The sequence below is a fragment of the Cynocephalus volans genome, chromosome X (assembly GCF_027409185.1).
Source record: "Cynocephalus volans isolate mCynVol1 chromosome X, mCynVol1.pri, whole genome shotgun sequence".
Classification (NCBI taxonomy): Eukaryota; Metazoa; Chordata; class Mammalia; order Dermoptera; family Cynocephalidae; genus Cynocephalus; species Cynocephalus volans.
In genome coordinates, this window is record NC_084478.1 from 173,103,201 (window position 1) to 173,123,575 (window position 20,375).

Consider the following 20,375-nt stretch of genomic DNA (forward strand, 5'->3'; position numbering starts at 1 on the left):
AGATTATAAGTACATAGAGATCCAATATGGTTAAGGACAGTATACTATGGAGTTGCTCAGAGAGATGAGATCAAAGAAGTGTTAGCAGAAGTGGAATTACTTGCACATTAAGCATGATGCTTCTCAGTGAGGAGGAAAGATATTGAACCCTGGGCCATAAGTGGGACTTAGATAATTGGAGAGACCCTCAGCTTCAGGATTGAGAAAGAATATCAGCTTGGCAGAAAGACGAGCTTCTGATACCAAAACTACTGCTCAGTCACATTCATGATGGGAATGAGGAAGTGAGAGGTTAGGAGAGGGAAGGAATCAGGTTCTTTGCTTCCAATCTCTTAAGATCTCTTCATTAATGGTATATAAGTTTGGCCTCTTTTGCAGTGGGATAACAAGCAGAGCTGGCCTGGCATGGGAACAAAGTAATGTTGGCAGCAGAAGCTCGAAATTAAGTAGAGAACTATAAGTCTTCCAGGACCCGCAGTCAGGATTAAGAAAAGATGTAGACATCAAATGACAGATAATAGCATCTTCCCCAAATTCTCATTGTTTTCTTTGGTCATGCCCTCACCTTCTAATGGGTATGGCTGTCAGCAATGTCTACTAGTGAGGTAGCCTTAGGTCAGGTGGGGAGCAAATTGAGTCACTGAAGCCTCTTGATATTCCAGTGTCTATCAGTGATTTTAACTGAGTCAAAACTGTATACTAAGATCTTGTACTATGAGTGCCACTGGAGTGGAAAATACCCTTTAAGTATATAGACTGGGTTATGGCCTAATACAGTAAATCGGTATTAACCAGTTGGGTAGGTAGTACCACCATAGACTTATCCTTCATGGAAAAAATATGGCTTCTTTATCTGCAGTATAGTCTTAAGTACCTCATTTGAAAGTGTACTTACTCTGATAGTGTTATCAGTTGGAGGATCTATATGTCATGTAGCAGAGATGTCCTGGTGTCCTTGGTGGTAGCCAGGTCCACAAGCCAGGCTGAGTGAACTGCCAGTCATGCTTCTGACCTCATGATGTCTCCCTTTTCTGGGACTCGTTCAAACCTGGGCAAAGAGCTTGAGTCTGATGGGCCTATGTTCCCTACTGGAATCTTAAATAGTGTTAATGGCCTTATCTGGTAAGGCTGCCAACCATGTTGCTTAGTGGTTCTTTGAAACCTAGGAATGGGTCACAACTGACCAGCCCACCTATCCAAAAGGAAGATACCTCTCTGCCTCCCCCAACCTTAAGCACAAACACCACGAAGACAGTCTTCACTGTTTCTCTGTGAACCTAAAGCTCAAATGCTCCTGATAAAAATATATCTAAAGGGGAAGGAGCATGTTCTTAGTATAACTAATACATTTCTCAGGAAATTGCAGCAGCAAAAACAGCAATATATTGCACTGGTGCTGATGACAGAATTTGGAGCCAAAAGCTCCAGTTTCAGTCCCAGCAGTTATGCTTGTTTCTAGTTAAAGTATGGTCAAGGCAAGGCTAAGAATGGAGGTACTGGAAATAACACTTCCTTACTTAACAACCTGAGAAAATTTACAGCTGGTGCCTGTGCTGAGAACAGACTGGTGCAGACCTGGCTTGAAAACTGCAGAATGGGGAGTCCAGGGATATCATATTTGAGAGTTCAGTAGTCCAACTGAAGCACCACTATAAGGGGGCTGGGTGTAAAGGCAGGAACGAGTTATGAGCTAACAGGGTGCAAAAGCAGACTCATCAGACAGAGCTAACTGAGAGATGCTTTGAGACACTGGGGACTGGGAGGGAGTTGTTAATGTCTTAGAGAAGTGACTCCAAAGCTTTGCTCATCATGAAAATCATCTGGAAGGCTTTTAGGAACCTAGATTCCTGGACTCCATCCAGACCAACAAATCAGAATTTCTGGGAGTAGGGCCCTCTATCCATATTAAAAAAAAATACTCCTCTCCTGGAAATTCTGACCCTCTCAATCCCCCAAATGGCCACCACTTCTAAGAGTTTCTAATGAATCCACAGGAGATGGGTCATTTTTCCTTCCCCAAATGTTTTGGAAATTTCACAGAGGGTGTTGAGACAGTATGGGAAAATTCTACTATAATGGATATGATAGTACTGGTAATGACAAGCACTTGGATAGCACTTTACAATTTCAAAGTGCTTTTCCATATCCAGCATCTCTTACCTAATTTAATTCTGACAATAGGCCTACAGGTATTGATTTCCCCATTTCACAGAGATGAAAACTAATACTAAAAGGGAACTTAGCTGATAAACAGTAGAGCCAGGACTCAACCTCAGGACTTTAGGTTCTAATACAGGCTTCTTTGTACCCGATCCATGAGGTACAAGGAGGGAAAGAGTGAAGCAGGGGTAAGAGTGAACAACGTCCCTCACAGAAAGCCCAATTTGCCAATATCTGAATGTCGAGGTTCGTTGGAAGATGATATGTTTTCTACCAAAGGGTACTGAAACAGGACATAGCTATTTCAAAGCTGTCACACGCAAGAGTGGGGCACTGTAGATGTATGTGAGCTTAGAGGATGGTTCCTCATAATAAAATTAAAAACAGGTACTGGTTAATGTTGATGTGAGAGGAAAAATATGAGAGCTTTCTTTTCTTTTTCTTTCTTTTTTTTTTTTTTTTGTCTTTTTTGTGACCGGTACTCAGCCAGTGAGTGCACTGGCCATTCTTATGTAGGATCCGAACCCGCGGTGGGAGCGTCGCTGCGCTCCCAGCGCCGGACTCTCCCAAGTGTGCCACGGGCTCGGCCCCAGAGCTTTCTAATTTAAAATTGAGGTTAAGGAAGGACAGCTTGGCAAACAGTGTATTTGTTTGTTGGTTTTTTTATAAAAACACTTTTTTTCAGTGTTTCCACTTTAGAAAAGTTTGTTTATATATTTATGAATATTTATTATACATATTTACGGGGTACAGAGTTGATGGTCATTTTTTGTGTACGGTATTTGATGATCAAGTCAATGTTATTAACATGCTCATTATTATAAATTGGAATTACTCTTTGTGTCCCTTGCACAATGACTCCATACCCCCATCCCCCTCCCCCTTTGCCACTTCTAGTACTATAGGTCTGTTCTCTCCTTCTGAATGTATAACTTATATACAGTTTAATTTGCCCTTTCTGGCATACAATCATAAATCTACCAAGATAATCATGATATAGAACAGTGCAATCAACTGAAAAAATTCCCTCATGCTTCATTGTTTTAATTCACTCCCCTCACTCTCAGCCCCTGAAAACTGGCAACCACCAGTCTCTTTTCTGCTCCATTGGTCTTTATATCTATCCTTTCACCAATACCACATTGTTTTGATATACTTTTATAGTAAATATTCTTTTTCCCATCTCAAAGATTTAGATTTACTGAAGGGTTTTCAAGGGCAGGGATGAGGGAATGGAATGTGAGAGGTAAAAAGCAGGAGAGGAGGAGACATGAGCTACCAGGGGTCTGTGACTATGAGACAGGTACAAGGTCTCACCAAGGCTTCATCTGGTTTCTGTGCTCATCTTCACTGTTATCTTAGGACCCTGCAAAATTTTGATTTGCTCCAGAGTAGAATCAACCCTTCTGCAAAGTCTTTTGCTTAGTTTCACTTCACAGAGCTCTAGCTGACTTGGCTGGTGCCCAAGGTCAGCTTCCAGTCATTTGGTCATGATCACTTCTCAAAATGAGGTTTGGAGGCTAGGAAGTCCGAAGTCCAGGGAACACATCTGGTGAGGGTCTTGGTGGTGGTGACAGTGACACAGCGTATCACATTGTGAAATGGCAGAGCAGAGAGAGAGCAGAGAGCTATAGTAAATCTTGAAACACTGAAATCCTGTGCTGGAGTCCTCCACATTAAGAGCACATTTTAAAAACTCATTTTGACAATGTTAGCTCCTTTACCTTTCCATATAAATTTTAGAATCAACTTGTGAATTTCTACCAAAAACAAACAAACATACGAAAAACAAGAAAACTTGGATTTTATTTGGGATTGTGTTCAATCTATAGATCTGTTTAGGGAGAATTGACTCTGCCGTAGCTTTCATTTCCTGTTTGTATGAAGTCTGAAGGTGATTCAGAGGTGAAAGCACAGGGTCTTGTCAAGCCTTTCCTGAACATATGTCTGGGGATGTGCATGGCCTTATCAATTCCCTGGTATATGTGGGAGCATTATAAAGCCCTCAGATTCCCAAATATCTCCTTTTCCAAGCGTTTTCTTCTCATGCTTTTCAGTCCATCTATTGCTTGTCCTGTTCATTATCCCTAGCCCCAGGCTGCTGCCGCCAATACTTTTGCCTTTAAATGCTTTTGGCAAGTGCATCTTAGAAAGCAACCTTAGTGCTGGGAATGCTCTGAGGTGGGTGAAAAAAGGCAAAGGACTGCCATTCAGGTTGAAATGGCACTCACCCACAATTCGCAAATAAGGTTTTCATTGCCCTCTCTGGCAGTAGTCATCTGTACCTGGAGTGTGAAGATGGGAGCTGACACTGATCTGGGGGATGACAGATGGTAAATGGGCAATGTTGTAAGGTTTTGACTAGATTCTAGAGTTCCATAAAAGTTGATTCTGACAGTTTTTCCAACCTCATGAGTTTTCGTGAAGGGACAGAACCCCGGAGCTCCCTACTCTGCCAATTTTGGTGTCATCATTCCTTTTTTTCTTGATATTCATAATTTTTGTCTTTTCTTTTGTTTTCTGGTTAATTTGGCTAGAGTTTTACCTTTTTAAAAAAAGTTTTTCAAAGAACAAGCTTTTGTTATACATGTATTTTTTTATTTTTAATCACTAGAAAGTAGATTTTAAATGGTTTCACCACAATAAAATAAGTATGTGAAGTGATAGATTTGTTAATTAGCTTGATTTCATTATTCCACCATGTAGATATATTCCAAAGAACAATATTTAATTTTACTAATTTTCTCTATTGTTTTTCTATTTTCAATTTTATTGATTTCTACTATATTATTTTCTTCTACTTGCTTTGTTTAATTTTTTTTCTTTTCTTTGTTTCTTTTTTATCTTTCTAGGTCCTAAGATGGTAGCTTAGATTATTGACTTTAGACTCTTATTTTGCTAATCTAGTCATTTAATGCTATAAATTTCCAAGTATTTCTTTATATGTATCCCACAATTTTTATATGTTGTGATTTTAGTTTATTCAGCTTATTATATGTATAAGTTGGTTTCTGTTGCTTATAACAAAATACTTGGAACTGGGTAATTTTTAAGAAAACAAAATTTAAAGCTTAAACTTTCTGAGGCTGAGAAGTACAAAGTCCAGGGAACGCATCTGGTGAGCGTTTTGGTGGTGGCGACAGTAACCCAGGAGTCTCACATGGCAGAAAAGGTGAAGCAGGGAGAGACTAACCTTTTCATTCACTCTCCTTTTAAAGCCCTCAGAACCATGCCCCTGACCACCTTTATTAATCTACTCATTACAGGATGGTCCTACAATCTAATCACCTCTTTAAGGCCCTTTTCAATTTTCATAATAGGATTTCCCGCCCTCAACAGCTACAACAGGGATTAAGTTTTGGGGGATATTCAATCCAAGGCATTATATTTTCTATCAGCCTCTGTGACTTTCTTCTTGATATATGGATTATTTAGAAGAGTGTTCTTTAATTTCTAAATATTTGGAGATTTACCAGATGTGTTTCTGTTACTGATTATTTTTTATGCCCACTGATCATAATTTATATGATTTCAGTTCTTTCAGATTTGTTAAGCTTTGCTTTATGACCTATTTTGGTGAATGTTTCAGTACACTTGAAAATATTAGATATTTTTCTGCTGTGGGTAGAGTGTCCTATTAATACCAATTAGGTCACATTGCCGATAATGTTGTTCAGGTCTTCCATATTTTGTCTGTACAAATTTTGTCTGTACAAGTTCTATCAATTGCTGAGAGAGGAACATTGGAATGTCCAACAATGTTTTTCGATTTGTATATTTCTCCCTTGAATTCTGTTAGTTTTTGCCTCATGTATTTTGAAGCTCCATTGCTAGATGTATACACATTTATCCTTGTAATATCTTCTCTGTGATTTAATAATGTAAATCCCTCTTTTTCTCTGGCAATTTTCCTTGTTCTAAAGTCTACTTTGTTGATATTAATATAGCCACCATATCTATTTTTTGATTAGTGCTTATATTGTAGACATTTTCCATTCTTTTTCTTTTACAATATTTATATCTTCAATTTATATAATATTAGTTTTTAATGTTTTAAAATAAAGTTTATTAAGATAAATAAATACCAAATTCTTGAAAACTAGTGATAAGGAGAAAATCTTAAAAGCAGCTAGAGAATAAAGATATGTTACTCAGAAGTTCATAGAAACAAAGATAGAAGTAGTGCAAATGTCTTAATAAAAACAGTGTATATCAAAAGACAATGGACAATATACTTAAAGTTATGAAAGACGAAAAAAGTATTTTATACCTCTAAAAATATCTTTAGATAATAAAGGTCAAATAAAGCTTTTTTTTAGATTTATAAACATTGAATCTGTTACCAGCAGATGTGCACTTTGTTATTGTTTAATTTATTTAAAGACTATAGCCTGATTAAAGGAAAAATAATAGTGATGTATTTCTACACGTCGTAACTAATTGTATGATTATAATTGCATAAAAGATTGGACTGTAATAATTGAAGTGCATTGCTGCAAGGCTTTCACATTATATGTGTGATGATGTGCTATTATTTAAAGATAAATTGCGTATATCTTTATATTTAAAACCTGCTTTTTGTACATAGAACAAAGTTGGCTATTTTTCTCCAATCTGACAATCTCTGCTTTAATTGGTGTGTTTAGACCACCTACATTTAATATATTTATTTAGATGGTTGTGCTTCAATTCATCATTTTATTGTTTGTTTTATGTTTGTCCCCTGTGTTCTTATGTTTATCTATTTCCCCTTCCCTGCCTTATTTTGGAATATTTGAATATTTTTATTATTTTATTTCAATAAATTTATTGCCTTTTTAGAAATATTTCTTTATGAGATTCACTGGTTGCTATAGGGATTACAATCTTCATAACTAGCCTTTGACAGTCTTCTTAGGAATAACATTGTTCCAATTCCAGTAAATTTAGCAGGCTGGAAACCACATAGGTTAGTTGACCACTCAAATGACCTTTATGTTACAGTTGTCTTATCTATTGTATCAACATTCATTAAAAACAACACAAGACAATGTTGTAGTATTTTATGTCAACAGTAATAACTATTTGAAAGAACTTAAGAAGGAAAAATCATCTGTTTTATTTATCCAGAATTTCCATTTTTGTTGCTCTTCCTTTATTCCTGATGATTTAATTTTCCTTCAGCATAATTTCCTTTGGGCCTGAAAATCTTCCCTTGGAATTTCTTATAGAACAATCTTGCTGGTGACAAAATTTCTTAGTCTTTCTTAAGCTGAGAGGGTCTATTTTGATTTCATTCCTGAAGCATATTTTCACTGGATATAGAATTCTGGGGTTGATGATTGTTTTAAGCATATTAAAGATGCTGTTTCACTGTCTTGTGTCCTCTGTGATTTATGATGATATATCTTCAAGCTTTCAAATCATTGCTCCCCTAGGATGTATTATTTTCTAATAGCTTTTTTCAAGATTTTTCTTTACTTTGGTATATAGCGATTTGATTAAGATATGTCTAGGCATAATTTTCTTTTAATCTTTCTGTTTGGTGTCTGTTGCGCTTCTTGATTCTGTAAATTTATGTTTTCTATCAAACTTAGGAAGTTTTTGAGCACTGTTTCTTCAAAAATATTTTTCATCACTAATCTCTTTCTCCTCTTCTTCTGGAACTCCAGCACTCTGTGTATTAGACCTTATCTTTATGGCCCTGATTTATTCCTGTCATTTTTCTTGCTATTTTCCACACTGGGTAATTTCTATCAATCTCTCTTCAAAGTCACTGACTCTTTCCTTGGTCATCTTCATTCTGCTATTGAGACCATCCAGTGACTCTTTTATTCTGGTAATTGCATTTATCATTTCTTAAATTTCGAATATGTTACTTTTATATTTTTTTAATTTCTCTGCTGAGAATGTCTGTCTTTTTATTCATTTCAAATATGTTTTCAACTACCTCACGGGACATAGTTATAACAGCTACTTTAAAGTCTTTGACTGATACTTCCAACATGTGGGTCATCTTGCAGCTGACATTTGTTGATTGTCTTTTCCATCATGAATAGGTAATATTTTCCTGGTTCTTTCTAAGTAGTAATGCTAGATTATATCCAGGACATTTTGAGTATTATGTTATGTAGAGTCTGGGCCCTTTTATAATGCTCTGGAGAATGTTGATTTTTTTTCTTGATTGTTATCAACTCAGTTAAGTTCAGTCCACAAGTACCGCCTTGCCTTCTGTGAATGGTAGTCCCCATCTCTTTCAGTTTTCAAAGATTTTGCTATGTTACATTGGGTTTATCTCAAAAATGTACCATTTAGGAGATAGTCTAAGACTTGGGCCATGGTTTAAATTTAAGGTCATAGTTCATTTATCAAAGTCTTCACTATGCAGCCTTCAGTCTACCTCATACTTGTGCTGCTCAAGGATTAGCCTAAAGTTTAAGTGGATGGTTTAAGCCATACTGCAGTTTTCAAAGCATTTGGTATGCTGCCTTGAGTTTGGCCCATGCACGTGCAGCTCAAGGATAAACCTATGATTTGTCGGGGTTCATACACATAATTAGTGGAGCTTCTTTAACCCTCTCCACTTTGGGATTCCCTAACACTCTCTGGCTTGCAGGGGCCCTTTTCTCTGTTTTTCTGATAAGATAGATGGGGTTTCTTTCAGAGTTTTAGCCGCTTGTACCACAGTGCCACTGTAAAACTTTGCATTTGTAGTAAACCCATAAGATAAAATAAGAAAAAAATACAGGAAACTTATTCCCCTGTGGATTGCTTCTCCAAGTTTTATCTCCCCTCCATAATTTACCTGTTCTTGTTTGCTTTACAGAGTCCTTAGTAGTTGCCTTTTATATTTTGCTCAGAGATTTTGAGAGAAAAGCTATAGTGCACTTACTCCACCATGACAGAAACCAGTTCAGTTTTGTTTTAATTTTAGTTTTTCATCTTCATTTTCTTCCTGTCAAGTGATTTTGTGGTTATTTCTACTTTGATGCTCATTCCAAAATGGAGTTACAATAGTGTTTTGAAGTTTTTTCTCCATTGTGACATCACTGATCCATTTCTGGCCCAACAAGCCACTGGGCTCAGTTTCCTAATCCCCAAACAATGTCTTTTTGTGTCATGTCATCCCCAGCCCTCACATATCCCATAGCCTCAGAGTCGTACCCGAGGCATTAGTTCAGCATCCCTTTTTGTAGCCTGGTCTCTTTTACTCTTCTTTTTATTTTCAGACCCAGAACTCTGGCTTTAACATTGCTTACTCCTTTGTTTTGTTTTTGTTCCATGATATTTTGATATTTTATTTGAAACAACTATATCTTTTATACTTTATCTATCATTATTGTGTGTTTGGAGCAGAAAGGTTATATTGAAAGGGGAAGTTCTGTGCCATCTTATCTGGAAATTCCAAACACTTTTTAAGAATGACAGTATATCTGCTTCTGGTGGTCTCTTCTAATCTATTATGACCTCCAAATCATAATATTTTTAAATATTGGGATCATAACAAAACCAGCATCCTTTTTTACAGATAAGGAAGCTAAGGCTTAGTTAACTTGAGGGAGGACTATGACTATCCCAATCTCTACATTCCTATGCTAGTGTTCTTTCCACCGTTTAATTATATGTTTAGGGTAAGAATCTGTAGGCCCTGGAAAAATACCAGCACGTTTATGTAACATTTTGGAGCATGTCAGCTGTTTTATTTTATTTTTATTGCTTTCTCTTTGGCTATCAGCTTATTCTGTCTCAATGACATGCCTCTAGAGTAGAGAAGACATTGTACAGTGAGCCTCCAAGTTATTTTTTGGTCATCATTTGGGCACTGCTTCAATTTCCCTCTCTAATTTTGTTGTAATATTCCTTCAAGAAAATCCTACTAGCTCTTGGAAGTGGACTCCATTTGCAGTGAGGGAACATGAACAGTTGAAGAGGCTGCTCTCTGATGTTTGTACTTCTTCCACACCTGTTACTGACATCTCTCTCTATGTGGGTGGCTAGTTCTACACATACCCCTTTTCTCTGGAGCTACAAATCCAAATATTTCCTTTGATCCCCAGTGAACATCAGCTTCACAAGGAAGAGATGTTGCTAGAAAGGTGTGAGGGCAAAGATATTCAAAGAAGATGCTTCTATAGATCTATATTAATGTCACTGAGAGCATTAAGCACATTCACCATTCCTTAGAAAAGTCAAAAATACTATTTGAGTTATTTTTTCCCCATGTACCAAAGCCTGGATATTATTATTTTTTCCTGCCTACTCCTTTATTACATTAGTGCTTATTTCTTGTTTCTGCCATTGGGCCTATCTTTTTAGTTCTAATTTGGTGCTTCTGATCTACTCTGGTCTTGGAAGCAAGGAAACCGTATATATATATACGTATGTATATATGTATGCGTATGTGTGTGTGTGTGTGTGTGTGTGTGTGTGTGTGTGTGTGTGTGTGTATTTAAATGGATCTTAGAGATATCTGCACTGAAAACTTTCATATTCTAGATAAGAAACCTGAGGCTCAGGGGGATAAAAGTCTTATTCAAGATCATAGAGCTTGTCAATAGCACTACTAAAACTTGTACCGAGATCTTCCAAAATCAGATTCAGTGCTTTTTTCATTACATTCTGGGTAAATATAGGGTTAAGTAACAAATAATAGGTGTAGGGGAAAAGCAAATGGAAAGGTTGGAGGAGGGAAAAGAATGCATGAAATACAAATGAAATCGTTTGAATTGACAATTGAAACGTGTTGGTGCTTTACAATTTAAGTATTAAATGACAGATCGAGGAATGGGATGATGATGAAGGAGGTGGAATTCTGAGTGTGATGGCACAAGAATCAATGTTTTTGTGGGACCAATAAATGGAGTGAGGTGATCTGAATGGTGTCTATTGCCCATCAACCATATCTGGCTTGGGACTGAAAGGTTAATTTTGGGGGCCCTATTAAGACTAAAATACCTGAGAATTTTGGAAAGCAGGCAGTGAACTTTGCTTTGCATTATCTTTGTGAAAGTCAAGATTCTAGCAATAGTAGAGCGACAGTGGAGCTAATGAGAAGTCATGGTGGTGGTAGTTGTAGTCTCTTGAATCTTGTGGCATTTCTTCCTGGTTTTGTGTTATAAGCAAATGTTGTGTGCACTTCTCCACTTAAAGTCCTCATCAGGAAAGCATCTGACTATTAGAGTTTTGCAGCACATCCCAGACAGGTACCAGACACTAGATGAAGTAGCATAAACAAGCACAATGCTAGGCCTCAAGCCTATTAAATGTGAAAAGTTATAAAGTTTGCCCAAACAGTCTGCAAAAGGGGGTGTGAGTCGATTGCAGAGCTTAGTTAGATTGGAGCTCAGGAGTTCTGACATAGTCTTTTGCAATTTCTGCTTCCCTAAGCTACCTGTTTGAGATTCTTCCAGAGAGTTTATCTGTGATTAATGCTGTTGGGAGAATGACAATGAATAAATACTTAATAGTATCTCAGTCTCCAAGGATTGTCAAAGACAAATGGAAAGTCCATTAACATGAGAACAGAGCATTCTAGTTCTCAGGTCTGCTGGAGCTTGTCCTGAAGTCATTGTAGCCCACTCCCTAAGGCCATATAGCTAGCAGACCCAGATAACTAGTCACATGGGAGCTCATTTCCAGGAACCCAGTCCCTTTTCAAGATAAAAAGTGTGAGCAGCAATGAACACCTATTCTCTAAAATTCTCAGTGATCTGAAAGGGAGAAAACAGGAAAGTCAGGACTTTGTTCTCTTGGGCAAAGTCCCAATCTTCAAAGCCTCCCTGTTCTTAGGAAGAATGGCATTATGAGGAATTGAAGAGTCTGTCATGGCCCATAATGAGATAAAGCTGTATAGTTGGCTTTTGTTCATATGATTCATTTCATGATCATGTGTCTAAAGGAATTGTGATTTTCATCATAAAACATATTTCAGAGAGTCAGTAATAAATCAGACCTGAGCCAGAGGAATGTGAATGGAGGACAGTTAGAATGCTTAAAACCATTTCAAAAGAAGTTGGAGCATTTAGTCTGGAAAGGAACAAAAAGAGTAGACTTGAGAGTACAAGGATAAATTTTTTAAAAATCTCTGAAGGTCTTTAAATCTCAAAAGTATGGAGGTTTCTCAAACAAGTACAGATAGGACTGCCATATGATCCAGCAATCCCACTTCTGGGTATATGCCCAAAGGAATGCAAATCATCATGTTGAAGTGATACCTGCACTTCTGTGTTTATTATAGCTCTATTTGCAATAGCCAAGAGTTGGAACCAACCTAAATGTCCATCGTCAGATGATTGGGTAAGGAAAATGTGGTATATATACACACCATGGACTACTACTCAGCCATCAAAAGAATGAAATTCTGCCATTTGCCCCAACATGGATGAACTTGGAGAAAATTATGTTAAGTGAAATAAGCCAGGCACAGAAAGAGAAATACCACATGTCTTCACTCATAAGTGGGAAATAAGAAACAAATAAAAAAGAAAGAGAAAGAAAGAAGGAAAGAAACAACAGTCACAGTAACACATTGAACTTTCAGAAGGAGAGAACAGAAATGTGTTACTGGAAGTGGGAAAGCGGGATGGGCAGGGAAGACAGTGAGAAATTGGTTAATGGACACAAAACAGCTAGTTAGGAAAAATAAGTTCTATTGGTGTACAGTGGAGATAAGTATCCATAATTAACATTAATTTACTGCATGTTATCAAATGGCTAGAAGAGAGATCAGATGTCCTCATCACAAAGAAATGACAACATTTTGTAATGATGAATATGTTAATCATCACACAGGTCTTGATACTGAACTCTGTACCTCACAAATATGTATAATCAATTACATTTTAATAAAAAAAGTCTCAAAAGGAACAGGAAGCAGAATTTGTTGTATGGGTCCAAATGGCAGTGCTAAGATCGATGTGTTTGTGTGTGCTGGGGTGGAGCCCTAGCACTGCGGAACCTGTCAAGACTGGTTTTCACTCAAAGGAGAAAATTCAGGGTTTCTCAGGCATGTATTTGAAGTTAAACTAGAAAATAAAGTTTGTTATGAACAGCATGCTTAATGTAAACACAATGATATCCTGCTGATTGTCCTATATTTATTGTTTCAGATCAGCAGCAAGCAGAAATAATGTAGGGCCTGATTGACGAGTTCCCCACCAATGAGAGTCTCATTGAGGGTTAAGGGTGTGTGTGCTCATGCATACGTGTACATAATGCATATATGTGCAGAGCAGTTCAGGATCATTCAAGCACTCCCAATACTGTAGTAAATTTGCAAAAGGAAAAGACAATTCTATTGACCTTTTGTTTCGGTGGGTAACATTGGAAAGAAATAAAATTCCTGAAGTAAATGAAGAAAAAGGCAAGGAGCATCTGTAAGCAATTGTTTTGGTTTTTTTTTTAAAGCCCTTCTTATCTTCCATTAATTAATATTATTTCACATTCGTTTCTATCGAGAAGGCTATGAACAGAGGCTGAACTCTGTGGATTGTGGCCCTCACTGGTTTTAGTCTAATTCACAGGTCTTTGCATGTAGTTAAATGAAAATTGCAAACTCCTAGTCATTCTTTTACAGAGAGGAGCTGGAGTGGTAGGTGGATACAGCCTTTTATGTCTGGCACTCAGGACCTGACTTCTGTGTGAGTTCTGTGAACCTGGCTTTATACGTAGTTCATGTCATCTAGCCTCTGGAATAGTATCAAGTTAGCAACAGTAGGTAACATATACTGAATCTGTCCTAACTACTGGTCTAAATACCATCTCCATAAATCCTCAGAGTAATTCTGAGGTAGGTGCTGTCATTGTCTCTATTTTCCAGATGAAGAAACAGGTGCAGAGGAGTTAAGTGACAAAAGGCACACAAAGAGCAGGGGCACAATCCAAATTCAAACCCAGTTAGTTATTATTTTAACCACCATATCATACTTCTGCAGGGTACTTCTCTTTGTGCTGTCAGGTACCTTGCTCCAAGGCAGCTGGGTTTCCTAGTCAGAAAATGGGACCAGCCATTAGGGCATGGTGGTCCCTGTGTAGAACACTGGAGGAATGTCAGATATTGCTTGGTCTTGGAGTAGAGGGCCACAGGCCTAAGGATGGTAACATGAGTTTAGAGCTCTCCCTCACTTGGGCTGCCAGGAAACAAGTAATAATCCCTTCTTCACACCCCAGTGCATGAGGGATTTCTGGCTCTTCTGGTGGAAACAGTACTACTTCTCTTTCTATCTCAGCATCTTTGTTTCTTGCTTTCCCTTTCCTCTCTCACACTTGCTCTTGCTCTTGCTATCTCTTCTCACTCCCTTCCGTATCCTCTAGTCACTCTTTGTCTTCTTCCCATTCATCCTCTCTTTCTTGCTTCTTCCTCCAATTCTCTTGTAATTACCTCTCTCCTCTTCCTTTCTTTTTCTCTTCTTTCATCTCCCTTTCATTGTTTCCTGCCACTTTCCCTAATTTTCTTACCTGCCAGACCTTTTCTGAATGGGATGTAAATGGAGAAAGAAAGAATTTGGTGCCCAACATATACCAGAGCAACTACTAGACCAAACTTCTTAACTCTCTTTCCCTGCTGCAAAGCCGGAGACTGATCTGAAGATTGGTTGAATCCTAATTCACTGGGAAAGCAGCCTCTGCCCACAGTGTTTTCTTCTTAGCAATCAATGGCTGCCTTTTAAATGAAAGTGAGCAGGTTAGAAAGAAGAGTGGCACCAAATTCGCATAAGTCCTCCTACCTTCCTGGGCCAGCAGAGAAAGCTTACCTCATGTTACCATTGAAAACCTTTAGTCAGGTGCTTCTTCCTTGGCCCTACAGTCAGAGTTCCTAGTTAGAAGACAGAAAATTCAGAATTTGGTCCCAAATCCTCATTGTACAGGGGCAACGGAGCATACAAAAGGAAAACAATCTTGTGTAAGGCATTCAGCAAGTCAGGGGCAGAGATCCAGAATCCAAGTCTCTCCATCCAGCTCAAGGGTCTTTGTTATAGCTCTTCCTTTTCTACCCACAGTGACTTCATTTTCTCCTTGGACCTAGAGTAGCCTCCAACTACTTGACTTTACCACCAGTAGTATTAGAAACTGGGTTGGGTTGGGGAGCAGAAGGAGGAGACAAAGTTGATGGGAGACCTTCCCTTATCACTTCACAGTTGGGATTGACATCATGCAACCCTACCCATTCTCTCTCCAATTTTACTATTCCCATCCATTTTGTAGGATTTCTCCACTATCTCTCTTCTCCTATTTTTTTTTTTTCCCGGAGCCTGGGTCTCCTGTTGGAAGTCTGCATGACTATCTTACAATTTTACAACTAATTGGTGTAAAAAGTTGTTCTGTGTCTGAAATGTTTTGCTGGGAATGTTGGATTCAAAGGTAATTGTGATCTCTTTCATTAATTAATTGATCTTGTTCTATGTACTTGGGGGTAGGGTGATTGGAGATCATTATGCCACACACTAGGCAAGTGGGTATTTGCTTCTCCAGCCAATGAGCCTGGCAATACGCATGAAGGGACAAGCCCTTGGGGACATATTCTGGGTTTTGAAGTGTTGTTTCTTCTCCTTCAAGTACAGAAATAGCTCCAAGGGGAGCCTGTACTCTAGATGAGAGTCCAACTATTTAAAACACAGTTTTAGTTTCAGAGACACGTTATTTGCTGATTAAACTTAGGAGTAAGTTGTGTCTTTTGTTGAATTGATTATAGTGTTGATTATTATTAAATGATACTCATAGTCTCTTTTGAAAATGGAATGTTTGGGGGTGAGTGCAGTGGCCTTAGAGATCTCTGACATGGATACATGCTGGGCACTCACACTGGGCTTACTCTTATTTGTGGTAGGTTGCAAATGTTGCCATATCCACCTGTCTTCCACTTCTAGGAACACAGGGTGATTGTACTCCCACTCCCCTGCCTGCTTCAAGTAGAGAGGGATGATGTGACTGGTTCTGGTTGTGGGAGGTAGTAACATGTGTCCCTTCATGGCTGGAATGATTAATATCTAACGCAAAACCCTCCATGCCATGGTAACCATGTACCTGAGTAGGGGCTCACTATATTAAGCCTAAGGGATAGTTTTGGAAACTGGGAATACAGCAAGGTCTAAAATACACTTGGGCCAGAACCCAGGGCTGAATGAGTACAGTAAATGTGGTACATATGGTGTACCATCTTTTCTCCATGAAAGAAAACAAACGGTACCATAGACTGCCGTACCTAGCCCCAATATATACATACATCAAGTCTTCTGAGGGCTTTTTTGGTGTTAGCTGGGTTTCTAGTGTGCTCAACTGGAGTCAGGTAAGCTGGGCTGCAGTGGGACTTGTTTGATTTACTGTAATGATGAAGTGTTTGGTAGGCTGGAATGGGCCTTGCTAGACTGGAGTGGGCTGCCTTGGCTTATGCTCTGTTCAAGGTATGTTGGAATGAGTGGGCTAGCTCGGCCACAATGGGGTAAACAGGGCTGACAGGAGCTGGAAAAGAGAAACTCAGTAGTTTGATAACTTCTCTTGTCTGGGTATCTGCTGTAGTTTGAGTGTTTGTATATCCCCCAAATTCATATGTTGAAACTTAATCCCCAATGTGATTAGTATTAAGAGGTGGGGTTTTTAGGAAGTGATTAGGTCTTGAAGGCTCCACACCCCTGAATGGGATTAGTGACTAGTGCTTTACAGAAGAGGCTTGAGTGAGTTCCCTAGCCCCTTTCCCCATTTGCAGACCAAGAAGGCACCATCCATGAGGAATGGGTTCTCACCAGACACTGAATCTGCTGGAACTTTGGTCTTGGACTTCCCAGCCTTCAGGACTGTGAGAGATAAATTTATGTTATTCTTAAGTTACTCAGTCTAAGGTATTTTGTTATAGTGGAGCAAATGGACTAAGACAGTATCATTTTCCAACTTGGTAAATATATGATGAGATGTATCCATTCATAAAAAAAATGTTTAGTGAGCACCATATGAATAACAAGCCCCTTTTCTTTGTACTGAGGATATAGAGATAAAACAGGGATGCTTCCCTTCAGATGGCCTTGGGTTAGGTAGGAGGATAGACAAGTAAACAGATGATTACAATAAAGGAAAATAAATGCAAACAGACTTATCAAGTGATATCAGTTACCCCTAAATCTCAGTCACTTAACCCAACAAAAGCTTATTTCTCATTCATGCAAAGTCTACTGCAGATCTGGCAAATCTCCAGTGAAGTTGTCCTCCATGTGTTAGCTTATCATTCCAGACTGTTTCAATCTTATGGTAGTACCATATCAACATATGTTTTCGTAATCACCATGACATGGAGAGTTTCGTGTTAGACATTAATCATTCCAGACATGGAGGTACAGACATTATGTCCTTTCACAATTAGAACCAGTCACAATGCCCCTCCCTACTTGTGGGAGTACAATCATACTGTGTTCCTAAGAGTGGAAGACAGGTGTGTATGACAACAGTTGTAACCTACTACAAGTAAGGGTAAGTTCAGTTTAAGAGCCCAGTAAGTGTTAGTGACTGTGCCAGGTATCCTTTCTCAGAAGTAGCAAGTTGGCTGCCATTCAGAGTTGTGCACTGGACTCTTTGTGAGCTAAGGCAACAGTCTTTCATGACACTCTGCTTTTCTACTTTCTTTCACTCAGATGCAGTGACTGAAGTGAAGACTGACATCTACGTGACCAGTTTTGGCCCTGTGTCGGACACTGACATGGTATGTATAGTTTCTACAAAGGCAAGAATGAAAGATGATGCAACAAATCAAAGAAAATAAATTGGGGTTTTTCTATGGCAGGGCCTTGTAGCTTTGTTCTAAGGAGATATCTTGTCTCATATGAATTCCCTACCCTCACCATCCTACATTTAGCCAAATACATCTTTGCTCTGTTCTCATTATCTATTCACAAATAAAGCATATACTCCTCTATGGAGTTCCCTTCTTTTCCTTCCACAACACATCTTTCAAAACTCAGTCAAGGAGGGTAATTGAGGATACCCTTCACACTTTGCCAGCACCACACACATATTGGTACAGATAGGTCATGTGAGGAGAGCATTATGGTGGGGATTGTCAAACAAGTAGCCAGTGGTGTCATCCAAGAAGTCTGTTCCTTGCAAGTGGGCTCCATTCACTGGGATATTGACTGACTAGAAGGATACAGATATTTGGAGAAATGGTAATGAACAAGTCCCATGGGATTCCCCTTCACCGTCAGCCACTGTGTGAGAGGCTGACTTAGTCATGGGACTCGTGGATCTGAGTGCTTGCTGCTACAGGATTGTCAGTCACACTCACAAGACAGAACTTAGGGCCGAGCCCGTGGCGCACTCGGTAGAGTGCTGCGCTGGGAGTGCAGCGACGCTCCCGCCGCGGGTTCGGATCCTATATAAGAATGACCAGTGCACTCACTGGCTGAGTGCCGGTCACGAAAAAATGACAAAAAAAAAAAAAACAAGACAGAACTTAAAGGAAAGCCTTTTTATTTTGGAAGATGTTAACCAGGAGACAGAGGGTAAAGTTCCAACTGCCTCGCCCATGGACTGAGAGTTGGAGTTTATATAGGTAATTGTATCACACAGGATGTAGTCTTCAAGCTTGATGGACTGCTGCTTTCAATACAATGTTATTTAATCATTAAACATTCCCACTGTGCAAGGGAGATGAAAAAAGGAATACTCAAAGCACTGTGATTGCCATGAGAGGCCTGAAGTGACTGCACTTCAGCAACTCCCCTGTTAGGAGAAAGCTGAATATGACAGCCCCGATTCAAAGTTAGCTTCTCTCTTTTATTGTAAAGACAAGGAAGTTTCACAAGAAAAATCAGTTGATTCAATCATCAAAGAAAGACATAAAAACAAAGGCAGTGTAAGACTAGTAACAACAGTAAAATTAACAATGTGACATTCTAGAATACAATTTGTAAAAAACTAAGTCAATCCACCAACAAACAACTTGCCCTTAACAAACATTTTCTTTTTTGACATATTTTCCTACAACAATTTCCTCAACATATTTAAACAACAATCAAACAGCTTCCTCAACACATCTTAACAACAATCAGTAGGTTAAATAGTCAATAGTCCTTCGAGCCAGAATTAAACCAACGACCTAAAATAGTCAAAGTACACAATCCCATCCCTAAACAGTGATTAAAATTGATTAGATGGACTTTTGCCAAGTTATCTGTGGACTTTTGTCTTCTACTCAAGAGCTTTAGCCCCATACATACATTTACCTAAAAATCCTCTTCTAAAATAAAAATAAAATCAAGATTTCTAACCCCTCAACAGCTATAAAGGGAAAACAAAGTTCTATAGTGTATGCATGAATGTGTGGGGTTTTTCTACATTTACAGAATGAATCTAAACCACTTCTGGAAACTTCTCCTTGTATAGATGTGGGCAGCGGGAAAGCTTCAGTGCAGACTCTAGGAATATGAGAGGGGATAGCAGAGCTATCTAGGTGGTGACTAATAAGCCATCTGCAAGGACTGCCCCTTCTTCCACCATTCTCCCTTGCTGCCAACACAAAGAATGTAGTGGAGAGTTGAAGCAAGAGATTCCACCCTAATACACCACTTATAAAAATTACTGTGTATCCTATTTGATACCAATAATTTGATATTTGATATTGATAATTTTCATGTAGAGAAACAAAAAAAGCTATTGTGTGCTCTATATGCCTGAAAGTTGTTAGATGCTCAATACATTTTTGTCGAATGACTGACTTTGTGTTGAAATTGAAATCTTAGTATCAGGAAAAATATGTTCAAAGATATGTAAAATGTTCATGTTCACTACTTAGGTTATTTTTCTGTATGACTATTTTCGATGGAACTACTACATGGCAGGGAACAAGGCTTCTTTCAACCTGTTGGGTAAATACGAAAGGTTGTATAGGGAAGTGATAGAGTTTGTCCTGTAGGTAATGTGGAGCCATTGAGTGGATTTGAGTAGGACATTTTTTTAGAATGATTGATCTGGTGGACTATGCAAGATGGACTGCAAGGGGGAAAAGAGTGAAGGCTCAGAGCTGATTTAGGCATGTTGATTTTACATGGCTGTCCAATCAGTGGCAAGTCTAGGAGTCAGTTAGAGAAGCAGGCCAGTTCTCAGTAGAGGAAATAATCAATATGTGAGTGGTTAGGAAGCTAGACAGCAGGAAGGGTAAGACCTGAACTTTGAAGTGTAGAATAAAGGGAAGGTTAAAGTAGACACTCTGTGTACTCCTTGAGGACAAACACCAAGTCTTCATGGCGTCCCTG

General features: G+C 38.6%; 1 protein-coding gene across 1 annotated transcript in view; it reads left to right on the forward strand.

Annotated features, from left to right (window-relative positions):
• Window positions 1-20,375, forward strand: part of GABRA3 (gamma-aminobutyric acid type A receptor subunit alpha3) — a 158,978-nt gene that overhangs the window by 35,272 nt on the left and 103,331 nt on the right. The window contains exon 3 of the mRNA XM_063085035.1: window positions 17,757-17,824. Within this exon, the coding sequence (XP_062941105.1) occupies window positions 17,757-17,824 (68 nt within the window). The remainder of the gene's footprint in view (window positions 1-17,756; window positions 17,825-20,375) is intronic.